The 22,683-nt window shown below is 39.1% G+C and overlaps 1 protein-coding gene across 1 annotated transcript in view; it reads right to left on the bottom strand.

Annotated features, from left to right (window-relative positions):
* Positions 1-19,588, bottom strand: part of ZDHHC15 (zinc finger DHHC-type palmitoyltransferase 15) — a gene marked incomplete at its 5' end in the record, with an annotated part of 164,133 nt that extends 144,545 nt beyond the window's left edge. The window contains one exon of the mRNA XM_045572367.1: positions 19,494-19,588. Within this exon, the coding sequence (XP_045428323.1) occupies positions 19,494-19,588 (95 nt within the window). The remainder of the gene's footprint in view (positions 1-19,493) is intronic.
* Positions 19,589-22,683: the final 3,095 nt, after the last annotated feature.

The raw sequence follows: 22,683 nt of genomic DNA, 5'->3' as shown, positions 1-22,683 counted from the left end.
CCCACCCAGCTTCCCTTTTTTATATGACAGAGAATCAAACTACAGCTACATTATGTGTAGAATTAAAGAGAGGTTTTTTTCTGGCTAGCATCAACACCAAAGGAGTGGGATGTGAAAACCTAAATACAATTACTATCACTGCTTGTTCCTGGGAGAGGCAAAGAGAATTTAACATTGCTAAGACCTCCCCCCACTAAGCAATTATGTAAAAAGTCTTGAGGCCAACATCAACAAATCAACAAACGACAAGTGTTGGCGAGGTTGAGGAGAAAAAGGAACCCTCGTGTATTGCTGGTGGGAATGTAGACTGGTGCAACCACTGTGGAAAACAGTATGAAGCTTCATCAAAAAACTGAAAATGGAACTCCCATTTGACCCAGTAATCCCACTCCTAGGAATATATCCCAAGAAGCTAGAAACATCAATCAGAAAGAATATATACACCCCTATGTTCATAGCAGCACAATTTACAATAGGTAGGATTTAGAAACAGCCTAGGTGCCCATCAGCAGATGATTGGGTCCAAAAACTATGGTACATTTACACAATGGAATATTACGCAGCCATAAAAAAGAAAAAATTCTCATTGTTTGCAGCAACCTGGATGGAATTGGAGAACATCATGCTGAGTGAAACAAACCAGTCAATGAAAGAGAGACACCACATGACTTTACTTATTTATGGATGATAAAGAACAATATAAACTGAAGAACCAAAAGATAGATATAGAGACAGTAAAGCAACAAGCAGACTAAAATTACAGCAGGGAGGTTGGGGAGATCTGGGGGAGATAAGAGATCAACCGAAGGACTTGTATACATGCATATAAGTACAACCAATGGACACAGAACTCTGGGGAGGAAGGGTATGTACGGGAGGGGGGGCATTGGTATATGTACAAAAATAATAATTTAATAAAAAAATATATATTATAAAAAATAAATAAATTAAAAAAATAAAAAATAAAATGTAAAAAAAAATTTTTTTTAAAAGGCTTATGAATGGCACCCATCAATAGCAAACCTAAGAACAGTTTTTTTTCTTTTGTGGACTGAAGCCTCTATGGGTCTGCATATAATAATAATCAATGGAAATCAGCTGCTGCTCTTACGCCAGTAAAATTATATAGTTTAAAATAACTTCAATGAAAAGAGAGATATCTATTGTTCCACTTATTTATACATTTATTGATTGATCTTTTTATGTGCCCTGACCAGGGATCAAACTCACAACCTTGGCATGTTGGGATGATGTCGCTCTGCTCACTTCTAAGCTCCCCCTCTCTCTGTGTTAAGCAGCATGTTACTTTTTTGGATTATTGGGGAAGTCTTTCCTAATAAAACCTAGCATTGTGGAAAGACACACACAAAAAAATAAAATTAAAATAAAATAAAATAAAATAAAATAAAATAACTTCAACGAAAAATCATCTTCTTGGTGCTTAAAATAAAAATAATACCACACTTGAGAAACATCGATGAGAGAATCCAAGATGGCTGCTCGGGTAGGCAACTAGCCACAGCCGCACACAACAATTTCAACAAAATACAACTAAAATATAAAATGGACATTACCCAGAACTACAGGAAAGTCGACTGACTGGAAATTCTACAACAAGAAGCAAGGAGAAAACCAGAAGGAAGCGCGGAGGAGCTGTAGAAGCCCAACGTACGGAGACACGCGTTGCGCAGAGAGGACAGAGCCGGAGAGGAGGGAGGCCGAGTGCCTGGCTGGCGGTCCCAAGCGGGAAGGAGAGAAAAGCTCCGACTGTGCTGGGCCCAGCTCCAACTGCTCTGAACCCGAATTCTAGGCCGGACCCCGGGGACCCAGGCTCATCCATAGGGAGCCGGGCTGTAAGGCGGGACTCTGGGGAAGCGGCGAAAGGAGGTCCCGGAGGCGCGCATACTCCGCGCTGAGAAGGGCCAGCCCGCTGTGCCGCGGAATTGCCCTGACGGGAAGGAGACAGGGGATCCAGACTGCTCTGAACGCCACCTCCAATCCCACTACCAACTGAACTGAACCCCAATACCAGACTCATTGGAGGAGAGCATAGATAGTTTGGCAGCAGGCGAAAATCGAGGGCACCTTTCTCTCAGAGGCGCTCCCAACAAGTACTGAAGGACCCTGAGTCTCAGGAGTCGCATAGGGCGGGGCTGACGGAAGCCAAGGCTGTAGGCTCCACCCTGAAACCCCGCCCCATCAGGAAAGCTGCCTGCGAAAATGCCTAAACCAAATAGATCACAAACGAAAGAAATGGAGGACAAAAAGCGACTGGATATAGGGTTCAAAACCACACTTATAAGGTTGTTCAAGAATCTCCTAGAAAAGGCCAATAAAATAAAAAAGACCTATGAGGATATGAAAAGGGATCAACTAGAAATAATAAGGGATCAACAAGAAATAAAGAATACATTGTCTGAAATAAAAAATATTTTATGGAATCCTAAAAACAGAATGGAAGATCGCAAGAATCAAGTCAAAGATTTGGAACATAAAGAGCCAGAAGACACTCCTCCGCAGACGCAAGAAGGCCAGAGAATCCAGAAAGTTGAAGATAATGTAAGAAACCTCTGGGACAACTTCAAGCGAACCAACATCAGAATTATGGGGGTCCCAGAAAAAGAGAGAGAGCAAGATATCGAAAACATACTGATAGAAATAGTGACAGAAAACTTTCCCCACCTGGTGAAAGAATTAGACTTACAAGTCCAGGAAGCGCACAGAACGACAAACAAAAGGAATCCAAAGAGGACCACACCAAGACAAATCATAATTAAGATTCCAAGAGCAAAAGACAAAGAGAGAATATTAAAAGAAGCAAGAGCAAAGAAGGAAGTTACCTATAAAGGAGCACCTATACGATTGTCAGCTGATTTCTCAACAGAAACCATGCAGGCCAGATGGGAATGGCAAGAAATAGTCAAGGTGATGAATAGCAAGAACCTACAGCCAAAGATAATCTATCCAGCAAAGCTATCACTCGGATTCGAAGGTCAGATAAAGAGCTTCACTAATAAAAAAAAAGCTAAAGGACTTCATCACCACCAAACCAGAATTATATGAATTGCTGAAGGGGGTTCTTTCAGAAGAGAAAGTAAATAAAGATAAAAATTATGAACAACAAATACGTAACTATCAACAAGTGAATCTAAAAACCAAGGAAACTAAAAAAAAAAAAATCTGAGGAACAATATTAACTGTTGAATATAATAGAATCAGAGGTATGGAAGGGGAGTGAACTGTTTATTCTTGGGGAAAAGGGGAGAGGGGGATGTGGGAAGAGACTGAACATAAACTGTGCACCTATGGATGAGGACAATGGGGGTGGGGAAAGGGCAGAGGGTGGGGTGAGAAAGGGGGCGAAAGGAACATTTGTAATAATATGAACAATAAAAAATTATTTAAAAAAAAAAAAAGAAACATCGATGAGAGAGAAACAGCGATCAGCTGCCTCCTGCACACCCCCCACTGGGATGTGCCTGCTAAAAAAATAAATAAATAAATAAAATAATACCACACTTGATATTTTGGAAAAACAGCAGCATATTGTATAATCATCCCAGGCAAAGTTAACAACTAATTCCTTAGATGCCTGGCAGCAATTTGAAGGCATTTTAGCATAATCACTGTTACCAGTCTCATTCTTATTTGTATGTTTTTAATTTTAGTCTGCAGATGCTGAATAAAAATCTTAAAAGAGCCAAGACCGGTTTGGTTCAATGGATAGAGCGTCAGCTTGGGGACTGAAGGGTCCCGGGTTCGATTCTGGTCAAGGGCATGTACCTTGGTTGCAGGCATAACCCCAGTAGGGGGTGTGCAAGAGGCAGCTGATCGATGACTCTCTCTCATCGATGTTTCTAGCTCTCTATCTCTCTCCCCTCTTCTCTGTACAAAATCAATAAAATATATATTTTTAAAAAAATCTTAAAAGAATCGGAACTCTGCAACCTGCATATAAACATCTATTAAGAAATTAAAGAAGGGGGAAATGCTGGAAACCAAGATCAACAGTAATTAATATAAATGCAAGAAATCTGGTCAGAAGGCTAAATGAGGCTTTTTGTGATTCACAGGGATAAATATCTGCATTTTATTACCTACTTCTGACTCAATGGCCTAAAGCAAATTCCTACAACCAGATAACATTACTGTTTACCAACCATCACCTTCGATATGTCTGTTTGCATTCCTAAAAGGCAATTCTGTATTCTAATAAATAAAAGCAGATGGGAATGGAGACTCAGTGGAACTTGGTTCCTTGTACCAAGATCACATCTGGCTTCCCCCATAATTTCTAAAATAAGAATCAGTCAGAAATAAATAATACAACATTGGAAATGAAGAATAAACTAGAAGGAATCAACAGCAGGAAAGATAAAACAAACAAATGAATAAATAATTCTGTGGAGAAGATAACAGTAAGCACCCAAGGACAACATCTAAAAAAGAGAGAATTTTTTTAAAAAGAGGATAGTTTTAGGGACCTCTGAGACAATATCAAACATAACATCTTCATTCTAGGGATACCAGTAAAGGAAAAGAGTGAGCAAGGGATAGAGAATCTGTTTGAAGAAATAATAGCCAATAATTTCCCTAACATAATGAAGAAAAAATACATCTAAGTTCAAAAAGCACAGAGAGTAGTAATCAAGATGAACCTAAAGAGATGTACACCAAGACACATTATAATTAAAATGGAAAAAGTTTAAGATAAAGAGAGCATCTTAACCACAGCAAAAGAAAGTTACTTACAAGTGAGTTCCCATAAAGCTATCAACTTATTTCTCAACAGAAATACATCAGGCCAAAAGAGATTGGCAGGAAATGTTTAAAGTGATGAAAAGCAAGGACCTACAAGCAGGATTTCTCTATACAAAAAGGCTGTCATTTAAAATTGAAGGAAACCAGAATTCTATGAAATGTTAACAGGTCTTCTTTAAGAAGAAGAAAGAAACAAATATATATAGAGAAACATATTTATAAAGAATAAAATATCAATAAGTAACTACCCATCAATAATTACTTTAGAAGAGAAACCAAGATGGCGGCATAGGGTAAACACCCGAATGCAGCCTACCACAACAATTTTGAATTTAGAACTGGAAAACAGGGGAGGCATTGCCCAGAAGCACCGGAAGGCTGGCTGAGAGGAGGCTCTGCCATCTGGGAAGGAGAGAGAAGGCGCGCTGACCCTCAGAAACTGTGAAGGTGTGGAAAACTGTGCACGGGAAAAGGTGACCCCAGAGTTCGGTACTGGCCTATTCCTGGTGCGCGGAGAGGGCAGGCTGGGCCCAGTTCGCTGCTGGCTTACTCCCAGCGCGTGGAGAGAGTGGGCCGAGTTCCCTGCTGGCTTACTTCAGGCGCACAGAGAGGGCAGAAAGCTAACGTGGGGCAGGCTTCTTATTTGGGAGGAAAACAGAATCACCATATTGCTCTGATAGACTGCCCCAGACAGGGAGAGGCTGGATTGTAAGGCAGCGGGCAGAGATCTCTTGGAGGTGTGTGAAGCCAGTGGCCATTACTGTGGAAACCAAAGATTGTCTGCACCACCCCGAGACTCTGCCCCATCCAAGCTGAACAAAGAAGCTCTCCCAGAGGCTGGCTTTCTCTAAGGAGGGACTGACCGGAATTCAAAGCTTGTCTGTGCCTTTACCAAAGAGATGTGCGCACCTGCAACCAATCTTGCGAGACTCATCATGAACAGGACTTTCCTAAGGCGAGACTGACAGGGAACCAAAGCTTGTCTGCACCACCCGGAGACTCCACCCCATCCAAGCAGAGTACAGAAGCCCTACTAGCTGAGACACTGCTGATCCTCACAGCCAATTGGCTTGGAGATCAACGCTTCCCAGTGATACCAATAATAAGCAAGGCTTAACAACAAGACTGCACACACAGCCCACAAAGGGCTACACCAAGACTGTCCACTGCAGGTAACAAGGAAAGCTGTGCTACTGGGCTCTATCAGAAGACCTACCACACAAAAATATTCCATCAAATCCGGAAAACAACTAAAATGCAGAGAAGAGGCAGGACACAAAGGAAGGAGATGGAGGAAAAGAAAAGAATGGACTTTGAGTTCAAAACCACAGTTATAAGGTTTTTCAAGAATTTCCTAAAAAAGGCCAATAAAATAAATAGACCTATGAGGATATGAAAAGGGATCAACTAGAAATAAAAACGGATCAACTAGAAATAAAGAAAACATTGTCTGAAATAAAAAATATTACGCAGAGTCCTAAAAACAGAATGGAAGATCACAAGAATCAAGATAAAGATTCAGAACACAAAGAACCAGAGGACACTCCTCCACAGAAGCAAGAAGAGAATCCAGAAAGTTGAAGATAGCGTAAGAAACCTCTGGGACAATTTGAAGCGAACCACCATCAGAATTATGGAGGTCCCAGAAGAATAGAGAGAGCACGATACCAAAAGAATACTGGAAGAAATAGTGACAGAAAACTTCCCCCACCTGGGGAAAGAAATAGACTTACAAGTCCAGAAATCCCGCAGAACCCCAAACAAAAGGAATCCAAAGAGGACCACACCAAGACACATAATAATTAAAATGCCAAGAGCAAAAGACAAAGACAGAATATTAAAAGGAGCAAGAGCAAAGCAGGTAGTTACCTATAAAGGAGCACCTATACAATTGTCAGCTGATTTCTCAACAGAAACCATGCAGGCCAGATGGGAATGGCAAGAAATATTCAAGGTGATGAATAGTAAGAACCTACAGCCAAAAATAATCTACCCAGCAAAGCTATCACTCAGAATCGAAGGACAGATAAAGAGCTTAACAAATAAAAAAAAAGCTAAAGGAGTTCATCACCGCCAAACCAGAATTATATGAATTGCTGAAAGGGGTAATTTAGGAAGAGGAAGAAGATAAAGATAAAAATTATGAACAACAAATATGTAACTATCAACAAGTGAATCTAAAAACCAAGGGAATTATTATAAAAAGAAAATCTGATGAACAATATTAACTGTTGAATATAATAGAATCAGAGGTATGGAAGGGGAGTGAACTGACGATTCTAGGGGAAAGGGGGAGTCAGGTGTGTGGGAAGAGACTGAAAAAAACTGTGCACCTATGGATGAGGACAATGGAAGGTGGGGAAAGGGCAGAAGGTGGGGTGGGAACCTGGTGGAGGGGAGCAATTGAGAGGGAGGGGGAAAGAGGAACACATTTGGAATAATCTGAACAACAAAGATTTATTTTAAAAATAATTACTTTAAATATAAACTGATTAAATTATTTAATCAAAATACTTATATAGCTGAATAGATGAAAAACATAAGCCATATATGTATTGTATACAAGAGATGCATTTCAGAACAAAAGATACACATAGACTGAAAATAAAGAAATGAAAAAAATATTCCATATAAATGGAAATTTAAAAAAGAAAACCTGGTATAGCAATACTTATATCAGACAAAATAGTCTTTAGAACAAAGGCCATAACAGGAGACAGAGTTCACAATATAATACTACAGTGATGGGTCTTACTACCGTGTTTTCCTGAAAATGAGATATCCTCCGAAAATAAGACCTACTTACAGGTTTCCTTCTGAGTGAAATATAAGGCATCCCCCAAAAATAAGGCCCCCCTAGGCTAAACATGAGAGATTTGGTCCACTGATTCTGAAAGAAATGGAGTTACAAGAAATTTACCAAGAAATTCAGATATTGGATTGTTATGATGATGTTCCAGAAGATGATGACATGATTGTCATTGAATAAATGAGTAAATTCTTGATATTGTAGGATTCAGTTTGTCTGGTTTGTGTTGACAACTACCATACTACTGTACCGTATACAGGTAATAAATTTCCTTTATTTTCATTTAACAATAAATGTGTACCATATTCTTCTTCATGGAAAAATAAGACATGCCCTGAAAATAAGACCTAGTGCATCTTTGGGAGCAAAAATTAATATAAGACACTGTCTCATTTTCAGGGAAACAGGGTAGTACAAGAGGATATGACCCTTGTAAGCACATATGCACCCAAAATAGAATATAGATATATAAAGAAAATCATGAGGGACACTAAATGAGAGGTTTATAGCAATACAGTCATAGTAAAGGATTTTAACATCCCACTGACATCAATGGATGTCTTCCAGATAAAAATCAGTAAGGTTGATTAAATGATATACCCTGGATAAGAGGGATATAATTGATATTTATAAAACATTTTATTCTATAGCAGCAGAATATATATTCTTCTCAATTATACAGTAAATATTCTCAAAGACAGACCATATGTTAGGAAGCAAAATAAGACATTAAATTTAAGAATATTGTAAACATATCAAACATATTCTCTAACCACAATAATATGAAAATGGAAGTGAATTAAAAACCCAAAAACAACTGAATCCGGTTTGGCTCAGTGGATAGAGCTTGCGGACTGAAAGGTCCTGGGTTTGATTCCAGTCAAGGGCATGTACCTTGGTTGTGGGGACATCTCCAGTAGGGGGTGTGCAAGAGGCAGCTGATCAGTGATTCTCTCTCATCTATGTTTCTAACTCTCTATCCCTCTCTCTTTCTCTCTGTAAAAAATCAATAAAATATATTTTTTTAAAAACAAAACCAAAAACATTCTAACATATGGAGGCTAAATAACATGATACAAAACAATGAATTGGTTAGCAATTAAATCAAAGAAAAATAAAATGAAAGTGAACACAAAACAACCCAAAATCTGTGGGACACAGCGAAAGCAATCCTGAGAGTAAAGTTCATAGCATTACAGCCCTCCCTCAAGAAGCAAGTAAAATCTCAAATAAAATCTAACCCTATGCTTGAGAGAAGTAGGAAAAGAAAAACAAAGCCCAGAGTAAGTAGTAAGAAGGAAATAAAGACCAGAGTGGGAATGACAAAGAGACTAAAAAAAACAAAAAAACAAAAACAACAACAACAAAAAAAAAAACTAAACATCAGTAAAACCAAGAGGTAGTTCTTTGAAAAGATAAATAATATTGACAAACTTTTAACCAGAATAATTAAGAAAAAAAGAGAGGACTCAAATAAATAAAATAAGAAATGAAAGAACAGAAATAACGACTGACATCACAGAAACACAAATGACTATAATCAGAAACACCAATCAGAAAGGATAAATGCACCCCTAAGTTCAAAGCAGCACAATTTACAATAGCTAAGATTAGTGTCCATCAGCAGATGAGTGGATTAAAAAACTGTGGTACATCTACACAATATAATACTACACTACTATAAAAAAAAAAAAAAAAAGAAGAAGGAATTTTACCATTTGAAACTGCCTGGATAGACCTGGACAGCATTATGCTAAGCAAAACGGGCCAGTCAGAGAAAATAAATATCACATGATATCATTCAGTTGTGGAATATAATGAACAATATAAACTGATGAACAAAAATAGATACAGAGAAACATTGATCAGAACATCAAACCTCAGAAGGAAGGCAGGGTAGGGTGAGGGGGCATGTAAGAGATCAACCAAAGGACTTGTATGCATGCATATTAGCCTAACCAATGGACATGGACACTGGGGTGGTGGGGACTTCTGGGGGGGATGGGAGTGGCTGGGGAGGTGTTGATGGGGGGGAAAGAGACACATGCAATACTTTAAACAATAAAAAAGAAATAAGTACAACCAATGGACACAAAACTCTGGGGAGGGAGGGTATGTATGGGGGGGGGCAATGGTAAGATATGTCCACAGATAATAATTTAATTAAAAAAAGGAAAAAAATAAATAAATGAATAAATTTTTTAAAAAAATTCATGTACAATAGAAGAAGGAGGAGGCAGAAGAGGAGGAGGAGAAGAGATCCTATTTAATAAAGAGGGAATATGCCAATTGATCATCTTGCCAACAAAAAGATGGTGGTGCCCACAGCCAATAAGGAGGGAATGTGCTAATTCACTGCCATGCCCTCAAGGATAGTCATGCCCACAGTCACAAGATGGCAGCACCCAGGCCCATCAACCCTGCCAGGCAGCATGGCCAGGCTCACCTCTTGGCAGGTCTACCTGCTCAGTATGCCTAACTCTAGCGTCCCACAGGCCCCTCAGGCCCCCAGTTTCCCAGGGCTGGCCCACGGCACAATCAATCATCATATGGCAGCTGCCCAGCTGCACAGGGCCAGCCCAAGGGATGACTGAACCAGCAGGCTGTGTGGGGTGACCAGGCCAGCAGAAGGGCCATGAGATGCAACCAGGCTGGCAGGGAGGGCTTTTTGGGGTGACCAGTCTGGCGGGGGGGGGAGGGGTGAGGGCAACCAGGCTGGCAGGGGGATGCAGTTGGGGGCAAACAGGCCAGCAGGGGGGCAATTAGGCTGGCAGGGAGGCAGTGGTGGGAGACCAGGCCAGCAGGGAGGGGGTAGTTGGGGGCAACCTGGCTGACAGTGGGGGGCATTTAGGGGTGACCAGGCAGGCAGGGGGAACAGTTAGGGCAATCATGCAGGAAGGGAGATGAGCGATTAGGAACCAGCAGTCGAGGATTGCGAGAGGGATCCAGGATTGGAGAAGGTACAAGCTGGGCTGAGGGGATGCCCCACTCCCACCCCACCATGCATGAATTTCATGCACTTGGCCTCTAGTAAATAAATAAAATAAAATAATGCATCCATGGGGGAGAGGGGGAGAAATACTACAAACAACTACATGCTAACAAATTGGACAACCTGGATAACTTTCTAAAAACATACACTCTTGAGAAAGAAAAACAGAGTTGTAGGTACCTAATCTCAAAATATACTAAAAAGCCATTGTAATCAAAACAGCCATTGGTGGTGAATAAAAATATGACTTGGGGTGGTGAACTCACAATACACTGTACAGCTAATGTGTTACAAAATTGTGCAATTGAAACCTGTAATTTTGTTAACCAGTGTCACCCTTATAACTTAATCAAAAATTTCCTGTTACTTGCATAAGAACAGACATGTAGGTCAATGGAACAGAACAGACAGTACAGAAATAAACCCATGACTTTATTGTCAATATTTGAAAAAGGAATCATGAGCATACATTGAAGTAAAGACAAGCTCTTAAAAAAATGATATTGGGAAAACCAGACAGGCATATGCAAAAAAAAATGAAACTAGACCACCAAAGTTCACCATACAGAAGAATAAATTCAAAATGGATAAAAGACTTAAAGCCATAAAAAACCCAGAAGATAACATAGACAAAAAAATCTCAGACATTTCTCATAGCAATATTTATGCCAATATATAGCCTTGGGCAATGTAAACAAAATAAAAATAAACAAGTGGGACTACATCAAACTACAAAGCTGTTGCACAGCAAATGAAGACATCAACAAAATATAAAGAAAATCCACTAAATGGGAGAATATATTCTCCAATGACACATAATAAACAAAATTTATAAAGAACTTACAATTCAACACCAAAAAAAAAAAAACAGTCCAATTTAAAAATGGGCAAAGGTCTTGAATAGACACTTCTCAAAAGAGGACATACAGATGGCCATCTCAACTTCACTAATTAACAGTAGAGAGTTTCCTTAAAAAATTAAAAATGGGGATTGAGAAGGAAGATGGCTGCCTATTGGAAGGCAGACTGCAAGATAGTGTGTGAGTGAGAAAACAAAGGGAGAGTGTGTGGTCGCACAGGAGTGTTTGTTGGTGAGTTGAAGGACAGCTATACTCCAGGAAACTGTGGGGGACTGTCTGACAGGGCTCCCCTGACCTAGTAGCCCCCACTGTTGCTGGGTTCCCTCCCAGAGTGACCAGCTCAGAAGTGAAGACCGCCGAAACCGGTTTGGCTCAATGGATAGAGCGTCAGCTTGGGTTCGATTCCGGTCAAGGGCATGCACCTTGGTTGCGGGCATATCCCCGGTAGGGGGTGTGCAAGAGGCAGCTGATCGATGACTCTCTCATTGATGTTTCTAGCTCTCTATCTCTCTCCCTTCCTCTCTGTACAAAATCAATAAAAATATATATATATATATATATATATATATATATATATATATATATATATATATATATATATATATATTGGGTCGGCAAGTAAGTAATTGCGGGTTTCACACATATATGGCTTCAGTTGAATTTTTAGGTTTGCAGACGTAGTAAAAATGTAAAACACATTTTGTTATTTGATAGTTGGCTATTCAGCTGTTAATCAGTAAAAAAAGTTTTTTGATCTGTTTTGTAGTTTTCGTTTGGCGTTCGTTGAAAAATGGAAAATCAAAAGGAACATTTTTGTCATATTTTGATTTTTTATTTCCGCAAAGGGAAAAACGTATCCCAAGCTCATAAAAAGTTATGTGCTGTTTATGGTGACGAAGCCTTAAAAGAACGGCAGTGTCAAAATTGGTTTGCCAAATTTCGTTCTGGTGATTTTTCACTCAAAGATGAAAAACGCTCTGGTCGTCCAGTTGAAGTTGATGACGCCCTAATCAAAGCAATAATCAATTCGGACTGTCACAGTACAACACGTGAGATTGCAGAGAAGCTTCATGTATCACATACATGCATTGAAAATCACTTAAAACAACTTGGCTATGTTCAAAAACTCGATACATGTGTTCCTCACGAACTGAAAGAATCACAGTTAACGCAACGCATTAGCAGCTGCGATTTGCTAAAGAAACGTAATGAAAATGATCCATTTTTAAAACGACTGATAAATAACAATGAAAAATGGGTTGTTTACAACAATATCAAGCAGAAAAGATCGTGGAGCAGGCCAGGTGAACCAACTCAAACAACATCAAAAGCTGATATTCATCAAAAGAAGGTTTTGTTATCAGTTTGGTGGGATTACAAAGGAATTGTCTACTTTGAACTCTTACCACCCAACCGAACGATCAATTCTGATGTCTACATTGAACAACTAACGAAATTAAACAATGCAGTTGAAGAAAAGCGGCCCAAATTGACAAATCGAAAAGGTGTTGTATTCCATCATGACAATGCAAGGCCACACACATCTTTGGTCACTCGGCAAAAATTAATGGAGCTTGGTTGGGATGTTTTGCCACATCCACCATATAGTCCTGACCTTGCACCATCTGATTACTTTTTGTTTCGATCTTTACAAAACTCCTTGAATGGTAAAAATTTCAATAATGATGATGATGTCAAATCGTACCTGATTCAGTTTTTTGCTAATAAAAACCAGAAGTTTTTTGAACGTGGGATTATGATGCTGCCTGAAAGATGGCAAAAGGTCATTGATCAAAATGGGCAATACATTACAGAATAAAGTTATTTAGTTCCATGAAAAAATTGTCTTTGATTTTCTTTAAAAAATCCGCAATTACTTACCTGCCGACCCAATATATATATATATATATATATATATATATATATATATATATATATATATATATATATATATATATATATATATATATATATAAAGAAGAAGAAGTGAAGACCATGCCATCTTGAAGGACAAGTGGATGTTATTGGGAGGCTGAAAAGCCCAGGGAAACTACAACTACGGCACCCACCGAACGGCTGCAAACCCAAGAATACCCGTTCCCAAGTGGCACAAGCATAGGGATTCAGAGGAGCTCTACACTTCAACACAGAAGGGTCAGATTTTGCCTGGGATAAGGTGAGGTCTGTGGTCCCAGCAGCAGAGAGAAAAGCACATGTGAGAGCTGGATACTTGGGGAAGTCTGTCCCTAGAAAAATCCATGGCTGTTGTGGCTGATGTGATCTATGAATGTTGAAGGGGGTCCACAGAGCTACTAATGGAAGGGAACTCTAAAAAGCAACCCATTTTGAACTGACACAAAAGGACAGACTACAAATTTTAAAACTGTGCCAGCTGTTTAGACCTAAGGGGGAAAAAGACTGCACAGACTTGTGCGCAGCCCCAGAGTTCGCACACTTAACTCTGGCTCTTTTTCCCCCCCTCTTTAAATCCTTGCTTCTTATAAATAAGCCTAAAACATAGGATCACCCAATTGGGAAAACTCGAAGAGACATCAAGGGAAAGTTGTTTTTCTATCGGATCTAGAAATAAGTAATGTCGTTTTTTAACATTCGTTTAAAATCTTGCTTGGCGTTGACTTCTATTGACATAACCTTCAAACACGTGGTATCTACAGAACGTGTGAAGTGCAATTAACAAGTTTTGCTTGAAAAAGTTTGTGTTTGGTTTGGTTTTTGTTGCAAAACTAGGGCTAAGAAGATGGCGGATGAAGAGCATATTCGGCACTGCATGCTTTACGAGTTCCAATTAGGAAGAAAAGCAAGTGAGGCTGCAAAAAACATCTGTAGTGCTCTTGGTCAAGATGCAGTTAGCGCCAGAAAATGCCAGCGTTGGTTTGAGAAATTTCGCGAGGGAAATTTTTCGTTAGATGACAAGAGTGGTCGAGGCCGTGTGTCCAATTTTGATCAAGAAGCTCTTCAAGCTCTTTTGGTGCAAAATCCTCAAATTACCCAACAAGAGCTTGCAACAACTTTAAATTGTTCACCAAAAAAAAAAAAAAAAAACAACAACAAAAAAAAAACAATTTCCAATCAATTGCGTGCACTTGGCAAAGTCCAAAAGTTTGGAAAATGGGTTCCTCATGAGTTGACCGACAACAACCATAATCAAAGAGTCACAATTTGCAGTTCGCTCCTCTCTCGTCAAAACCGTTTGCTGTTTTTAGAGCAAATTGTTACCGGAGATGAACAATGGGTGCTGTATGTTAATTTGAAAAGGCAGCCTCAATGGTTGGACAAAAATGAGGCTCCGCAGCCCATGCCAAAACCTGACTTGCATGCGAAAAAAAGTGATGTTGTGTGTTTGGTGGAATTTTAAAGGAATTCTTCATTATGAACTTTTACCATCTAACCAAACCATTACAAGTGCAGTGTATAGTGCCCAATTGGAAAAGTTAGCCCAAGCTTTAAGAGAAAAAGAACATGCGCTGATTAATCGGAAGGGCGTAATTCTTCACCACGATAACGCACGACCGCATACTGCAAGAATCACTGCTGAAAAACTGCGCCAGTTGGAATGGGAAGTTCTCCCTCAACCCGCATATTCTCCTGATATTGCCCCTTCTGATTACCATTTGTTTCGTTCTTTGCAAAACTTTCTTCTTGGAAAAAAATTTAATAATGAAGAATGCCTCAAAAATGCATTGACCGAATTTTTTGCATCAAAATCACAAGAATTTTACAACAGAGGGATTAAAATGCTTCCTGAGCGTTGGGCACAAGTAGTAGAAAACAAGGCAACTATATTGTTGATTAAATTTTGTTGTATTGTTTAAATAAATTCGATTTAAAAAAACGTATTAGAAAACGACATTAATTATTACTAGACCTAATAGAACCTGGGGATCAGAGTGGGGAATAACCATCAGAGAACCAGCTCTGGGGCAACACACATCCCCAAACCAGCATTAAGTGCCACAGGGAAAACTATATCTAAACACTAGCTAGAGAGGACCTATAAACCCAGAGGTAAATCCAGAAACACTGCCACCCAGGGTTTGAACCACAAATTGACTCTTGTGTAAACACAAATAAACTGTCTCCTTAAAAATCAGGACTGGCTTACAACACTGAGGAGCAGTGGAACAAAAGGAATTTCAATACTGTCATGACTAGGAAATAGGCGTGCCAAACAGAACAGTAGAGGAAGTTAATGACCTTCAAAACTGCACATTTTGATTTTAAATTTTTTTTCATCTTTTTCTTGAGAAACTAGGTTTTTTTTCTCACTTGATTTTACCTTTTTAATTATTACATTTTTATTTTCAATCAGTATTATTACTATCATATTTTACCTTTTTTAAAAATAAGTGTCATTTTATTTTCTCTTTATTTTACTTTGGGATTAGTGTTCAACATTCTATTTTCATCTCTCCTTTAGCATCATTTTACCCTATCTCAACTTTCCCTTTATTCCATCACTCTCTTTCTCACTTTCCCCCTTTTGTTGTCCTGATTGTCTTACCTCATTCTTGCTTTAGATTTTCCCTATTCCTTCTTTTCACCCCCTGTTAAAATTTTGCCCTACCTATATATCTAATTTCCAATCCCCTGCTCCAAGTCCATATACACCTCTTTCCTCTATTTCTTCACTATACAAAATTTTTATCTCTGTCCTTTTGTTGTTGTTTGCTTGATTGTTGATTATATCTATTTTTAATGGCGTGGGTTTTTTTTTGTGAGATTGTTTCGCTTTTTCTTTTCTTTTTTTCTTTTTTCTTGTTTTGTTTTGTTTGATTTTTGTTTCTGTTTTCCCTCATCTTACTTGATATTAGTTGATGGTGTAGTTTGCATTCATCTCCAGGTAATTGTTACTGCCATCTGTTATGATTAGTGGCTGTTCTATTGGAGCTTTCAACCCATATACAGTGGTGCCTCACACAACGAACTTAATTCGTTCCAGGAGCAAGTTTGTTATGCGAAAAGTTCGTTATGTGAAACGCGTTTTCCCATAACAATACATGTTAAAAAAAATAATTCGTTCTGTAGCATAAAATATGCTAAGATGACATAAAAAAAGATAAATTTTTTGTTATTATTTTTATTTAGATACATCATGATATAAAAAAAATATTGAGTTTAACTTAAAAGGACGACTGCCGTGATACGTGCGTGATTTAATTCGTAATGAAGAACGATTGCCGCGATACGTGCTTAAGTTAAGCGCAGTGACTAACGACTGCCTGCAGTGCCTGCGCGGAAGGATGCAATACATCGGCAGCGATCGTGGAAGCTCGGGCAAAGCGGTCATGGAAGCTCGGGCGACTTCGTTGTGTGAAACGAAGTTCGTTGTATGAATCATGAAATGAAGTTCGTTGTGTGCAGCGTTCGCTGTGCAAGGCGTTCTTTATGCGAGGCACCACTGTATGTAGTTTTATTCTCCTTTTCTTTCTTATTCTCTATTTTCTCTCTCTCTTTTTTTTCCTTTTCCCAATTTCATTTTTGCACTCTTATTTTTCTCTTCTTTTTTTCAAACAAGATGAATCCAAAAAGACCAACACCAAGACATATTATAATTAAATTGGCAAACACCAATGACAAAGTAAGAATCTTAAAAGTGGCCAGAGAGAGACAGAAAGTTACATACAAAGGAAACCCCATCAGACTAGCAACAGATTTCTCAACAGAAACTCATCAGGCCAAAAGGGAATGGAATGAAATATACAAAGTCATGCAAAGAAAGGGTTTGAATCCAAGAATACTGTACCCAGCAAGGCTATCAATCAAAACTGAAGGTGAAACCAGGAGCTTCACAGACAAAAAAGGACTAAGCGTGTTTATTACCACCAAACCAGCAATGAAAGAAATGCTAAAGGGTCTGCTATAACAGAACAAAAAAATAGGAAGCAAAGAGGGAACATGGGGGTAAAGAACAAAAATGGCAACAAACAAGTAACCTTCAATAATAACGTTAAATATAAATAGATTAAATGTCCCAATCAAAAGACAGGGTAACTGAGTGGATAAGAAAACATGATCCATATATCTGCAGTCTACAAGAAACCCACCTGAGGAAAAAAGATGCACACAGATTAGGGTTGAAGGGAGGAAAAAAGGTTTTCCAGGTGAATGTAAATGAAGAAAAAAAAAAGCGGGGGTAGCAATACTTATATCTGACAAATTAAACTCAAAGTGAAGGACATCTTAATTTTTTTGGTGTGATGGTAAGTGGGATGTTTGGTGTTTTTTTTTTAGTCTCTCTTTCTATATGTTCACAATTGGTGTATAGAAAGGCCATAGATTTCTTGGCCTTAATTTTGTATCCTGCTACATTGCCAAATTCATTTATTTAAGTCTATAAGTTTTTTTTATGGAGTCTTTTGGGTTTTTTATGTACAATATCATGTCATCTGCAAATAAGGACAGTTTTAATTCTTCTTTTCCAATTTGGATGCTTTTTATTTCTTCTTCTTATCTAATTGGAATGACTAATACTTCCAGTACTATGTGAAACAGGAGTGGTGAGAGTGGGCATCCCTGTCTTGTTCACTAAAAATTGTTTTATAAAGATTACACTTAATCTCCTTTTTGTAGCAGAATGCTTTTTGCTTCTCTTTCTGCCCTCATCTTGCCATACTGGCATTTCTACTTTGTTCTGGTTTTAGCCATTATGAAGTAGCTAGAGGCCTGGTGTATGAAATTGCTGCACAGGTAGGGTCCCTAGGTCTGGCTGGCAATCAGGACTGATCTGTGGGGCGACCAATGGGAAAATTGGGGGAGGGGGGTGCCAACTGGCACCCACCTTGGCTGGCCTGGCACCACCTGCTCGCCGGCCCCACCCCTCCGTCACTGTTGGTCACTTTCCTCTGTGTCCCATTCACCCATCACCTGCTCCACAAGATGCAGCTTATGTTACCACCACTGGCACCTGCCTTAGCTGGCCTGGGGACTGCAGTCTGGAGAAAATTCCTGCGTTGAGTATCTGTCCCCATTAGTCAGTATGCCTCATAGTGACCGGTTGTTCAGCTGGTCATTCCACCACTCCATCATTTGCTTATTAAGCTTTTATTATACAGGACTAGAGGCCTGGTGCATGAAATTCGTGCACTGGAGGAGTGTCGCTCAGCCCAGCCCACACCTTCTCCAATCTGGGACTCCTCAGGGGATGTCCAACTGCCAGTCTAGGCTCCAGGGGATTGTGCCTAAACTGGCAATCAGACATTCCTCTCACAATCTGAGACTGTTGGCTCCCAACAGCTCACCTGCCTGCCTGCCTGATTGCCCCTAACCACTTATGCCTGCCAGCCTGATCACCCACTAACTACTCCATGTCAGCCTAACTGATACCCTCCCAGCCCGGTTGCCCACAACTGCCCTCTTGCTGGCCTGGTTGCCCCTAACTGACCTCCCATGCTGGCCCGGTCACCCCTAACTACCCTTTCCTGCTGGCCTGGTCACCCCCAACTGCCCTCCCCTACTGGACCATTCACCCCTAACTTCCCTCCCATGACAGCCCAGACCATCCTAACTGCCCTCCCCTGCTTGCCTGTTCACCCTTAACTGCCCTACTCTGCAGGTCTGGTTCCCCCCAACTTCCTTCCCTCCCCTGCAGGCCCAGTTGCCCTCAACTGCCTTCTGCTGCAGGCCTGGTCACCCCAACTGCCCTCCCCTACAGGCTTGGTCACGCCCAACTATTCTCCCCTACAGGCCTGGTTGCCCCTAACTGCACTCCCCTGCAGACCTGTTTGCCTCCAAGTGCCCTCCCTGCCAGCCTGGTCACCTCCAACTGCACTCCTCTGTAGGACTGGTCCCCCCCCCCCAATTGCCCTCCCTCCCCTGCAGGCCTGGTTCCCCCCAACTGCCCTCCCCTTCCAGACTGGTTGCCCCCAACTGCTCTCCCCTGCTGGCCTGATCTCCCCTAACTGCCTTCCTCTGCTAGCCTGATCACCACAACTGCCCTTCCCTGCCATCCATCTTGTGATAGCCATCTTGTGACCTCATGGGGGCGGCCATCTTGTGCAACGGTGTGACATTCAATTTGCTTATTATCTCTTTATTATATAAGTTTTCTTACCTTCTGATTTGGCTGTTGAGGGAGTGTAAAAATAGACTTCCAGTAGGTCCAGGTAAAAAACACAAAGATGGCATGGTAGAATATGAGGTAGATAACTGAAATTTAAGAAAAAAGAAAATGTGTTCACACTATCCTTTTGCACATTTCTAAGCATTCAAAAAGACATAATGTTCAAATTAAATTGCCATTTTGTTTTCCTATTACCAATTTTCTTTAGTATTACTATAAAATTTAAATTATTTTTCCCATGTAGTGAGAGAAACAATTATAGTGCCAAATTTTGAACCAGCGACTTTCTGGAAGTTACATGTTTGAAAAGTTGCCATGCGATTCTAAGAATAAAGAGAAAATGTCCTTTATGACAATATGGGGGAAGGTACAGTAGCCAGTTGTTATTAACACTGCCACTGTGGGTGATAAAAAAAAAAGATAATAATAGTATTTTCACAGCACTATAGAGTTTATAATGTGCTTTCATAATATCTGATTTAATTTTTCAATAAATTTCTGAAATTGCTGATATAATAGGAATAGTACAATAACTATAAGATTAGTTGATTATGCCAATTCACACAACTACTATGTAATGTAACCAGATTTTTAAGTGTGTATTACTGGCTCTAAATCACAAGGTCTTTTTAGTAGCTCCAAAGAATGCACACTATTGAAATATTAGTTGTACCTTTAAGACAATTGTAAAAGTGGTTCTCCACTGCTTTTCTTTGTATATTCTTTGCCTCCTATATGGGAAGTTTCAGTATTCTTCATAGACTTCATTATGGGATTAAAGATTAGTTTACTGTTTAATTTTGAGTACTTTCATGGAAAGGTCTTATTATTTCCTTTTTACATACTTTTAAAAAATTATTTTAGAGAGAGAGGAATTAAGAGATACAGGGAGACATCGATGTGAGAGAGAAAAATCCATCAGCTGTCTCCCACACACACACACCTACCAGGGATCGAACCCACAACCTGAGTATGTGACCTGACAGGGAAATTATTCTGCAACTTTTTGATGTACCAGATGATGCTCCAAATGAGTCATACCAACCATAGCTGATTACTTTCTTTAATAATGTTTTTAATTGACTGGGGTAACATTGGTTGATAAAATTATATGCTTAAAGTATACAATTCTATTATTCATTTTCTATATATTGGATTTTGCATTTCTTGACTTTTATTGGTGCACACAAGTTCTTATTTCCTCAATCCATCAGAGAGACTCAAGGAAATTATGTTACAAAGATGTTAATAGGGCTGAAAGTTTCATACATTATGGCTAGATTTATTTTAAAAAGAAACAACTGTACTATCTTCGTCCAGTGTCTTAGCCCTATAGTATAGGACTTTTTTATGTGGTTGATTTGTTTAATTAGGAAACCTCCATTTGAAATTTAAGCAGCATAAAGTAAATATCCACCACACACAGAAGTCTAACTTTCCACATTCCGTTTCTAAGATATAATACCTGTTTGGTTTGGTATTTGATGTGTATCATTCCAAATCTTCTTATTTTTATATGTTTATATAAATATGTATGGAATTTTTAATATGTCAAATTTTTTCCACTGTATTTATTTTGAAAAATAATACAAATACAAGGTTCAAAATTTTAAGGCATAAATTGTACAGTGAAAGTCTCTCTTCTATCTCTGTCTCTCAGCAACACAGTTTCCCTCCCTGAAAGCAGGAAATGTTATACTGTTATGAGTTTATTCTGTATTATTTCAAATTATATATATAAAAGCACCCAAAGAGTGCACTCTTTTCACACAAATAGCAGTATTCTACACATAATTTTTAACCTTAATTCATTTCTGAGAGAGAGATAACCTTCATTCATTTTTATTTACTATAAGTTAGATATCATTCATTTAATATAACAAAGTGAGTGAACTTCTTCATTCTAATTTTAAAAAGTTGTATGAGGACCCAAGATGGCAGCAGAGTAGACAGATGTTACATTCACCCTCCATAGTACCAAACTTGAATTACAACTAAAATATAGAACAATAAACCTGAATGATCAAATGAAGACTAGTTGAACAGAAGTCTTATAATGGAGGATTTACAGGAGCTACATTGAGACTTGTAGGAAGGGTGGAGATAAGAAAAGAGCTGGCATAACTCCTACCAGCAGCAGCTATAATCCTGGAAGGATATCTCAGCTGTAAATGTTCCCAATGAGGTATGAAGGGTCTCAACCCCATGCCAGAAACTTCCCCCACTTGGTGAAAGAAATAGACTTACAAGTCCAGAAAGCGCACAGAACCCCAAACAAGAGGAATCCAAAGAGGACCACACCAAGACACATCATAATTAAAATTCCAAGAGCAAAAGACAAAAAGAATATTAAAAGCAGCAAGAGAGAAGCAGATACTTACCTACAAGGGAGTACCAATACGATTGTCAGCTGATTCCTCAACAGAAACTATACAGGCCAGAAGGGAGTGGCAAGAAATATTCAAAGTGATGAATAGCAAGAACCTATAGGATTACTCTACCCAGCAAAGCTAGCATTTATAATTGAAGGTTAGATAAAGTGCTTCCCAGACAAGAAAAAGCTAAAGGAGTTCATCACCACCAAACCAGTATTATATGAAATGCTGAAGGGTATACTTTAAGAAGAGAGAGAGGAAGAAAAAGGTAAAGATAAAAAATTATGAACAACAAAGTGACAACAAATACATAGCTATCAACAAATGAATCTAAAAATAAAATGAATAAAAAATCTGATGAACAGAACAAACTGGTGAATGTAATAGAATCAGGGGCATGAAAATGGATCAGACTGAGAATTCTCCGGGGTATGGGGTGAGGGGGTGTGAGAAAAGATTGGATAAAGAGCTTACACCTTTGGACGAGGACAGTGTGGGAGGGGTAAGGGCCTGGGGTTGGAATGGAACTGGGTGGGGGGATCTGTGGAGAGAAAAAGAGGAAATCTGTAATAATCTGAACAATAAAGATTTTTTTAAAATGTATGTCATGAAACCATAAAAATCATAGAATAAAATATAGGCAGCAAAATATCAGACAGCTCCCATAGCAGAATTTTCAAGAGAAACAAAGGAAAAAATAAACAAATGGGACTACATCAAATGAAAATGTTTCTGTACAGCAAAAGAAACCAGCAATAAATTTAAAAGGGAACCCACTGGATTGGAGAATATATTTGCCAGTGATA

This window comes from Pipistrellus kuhlii, unplaced genomic scaffold (assembly GCF_014108245.1).
Source record: "Pipistrellus kuhlii isolate mPipKuh1 unplaced genomic scaffold, mPipKuh1.p scaffold_m20_p_46, whole genome shotgun sequence".
Lineage (NCBI taxonomy): Eukaryota > Metazoa > Chordata > Mammalia > Chiroptera > Vespertilionidae > Pipistrellus > Pipistrellus kuhlii.
Note: the sequence above shows the minus strand (reverse complement) of the source record. Positions and strands in the feature narration are given on the sequence as shown.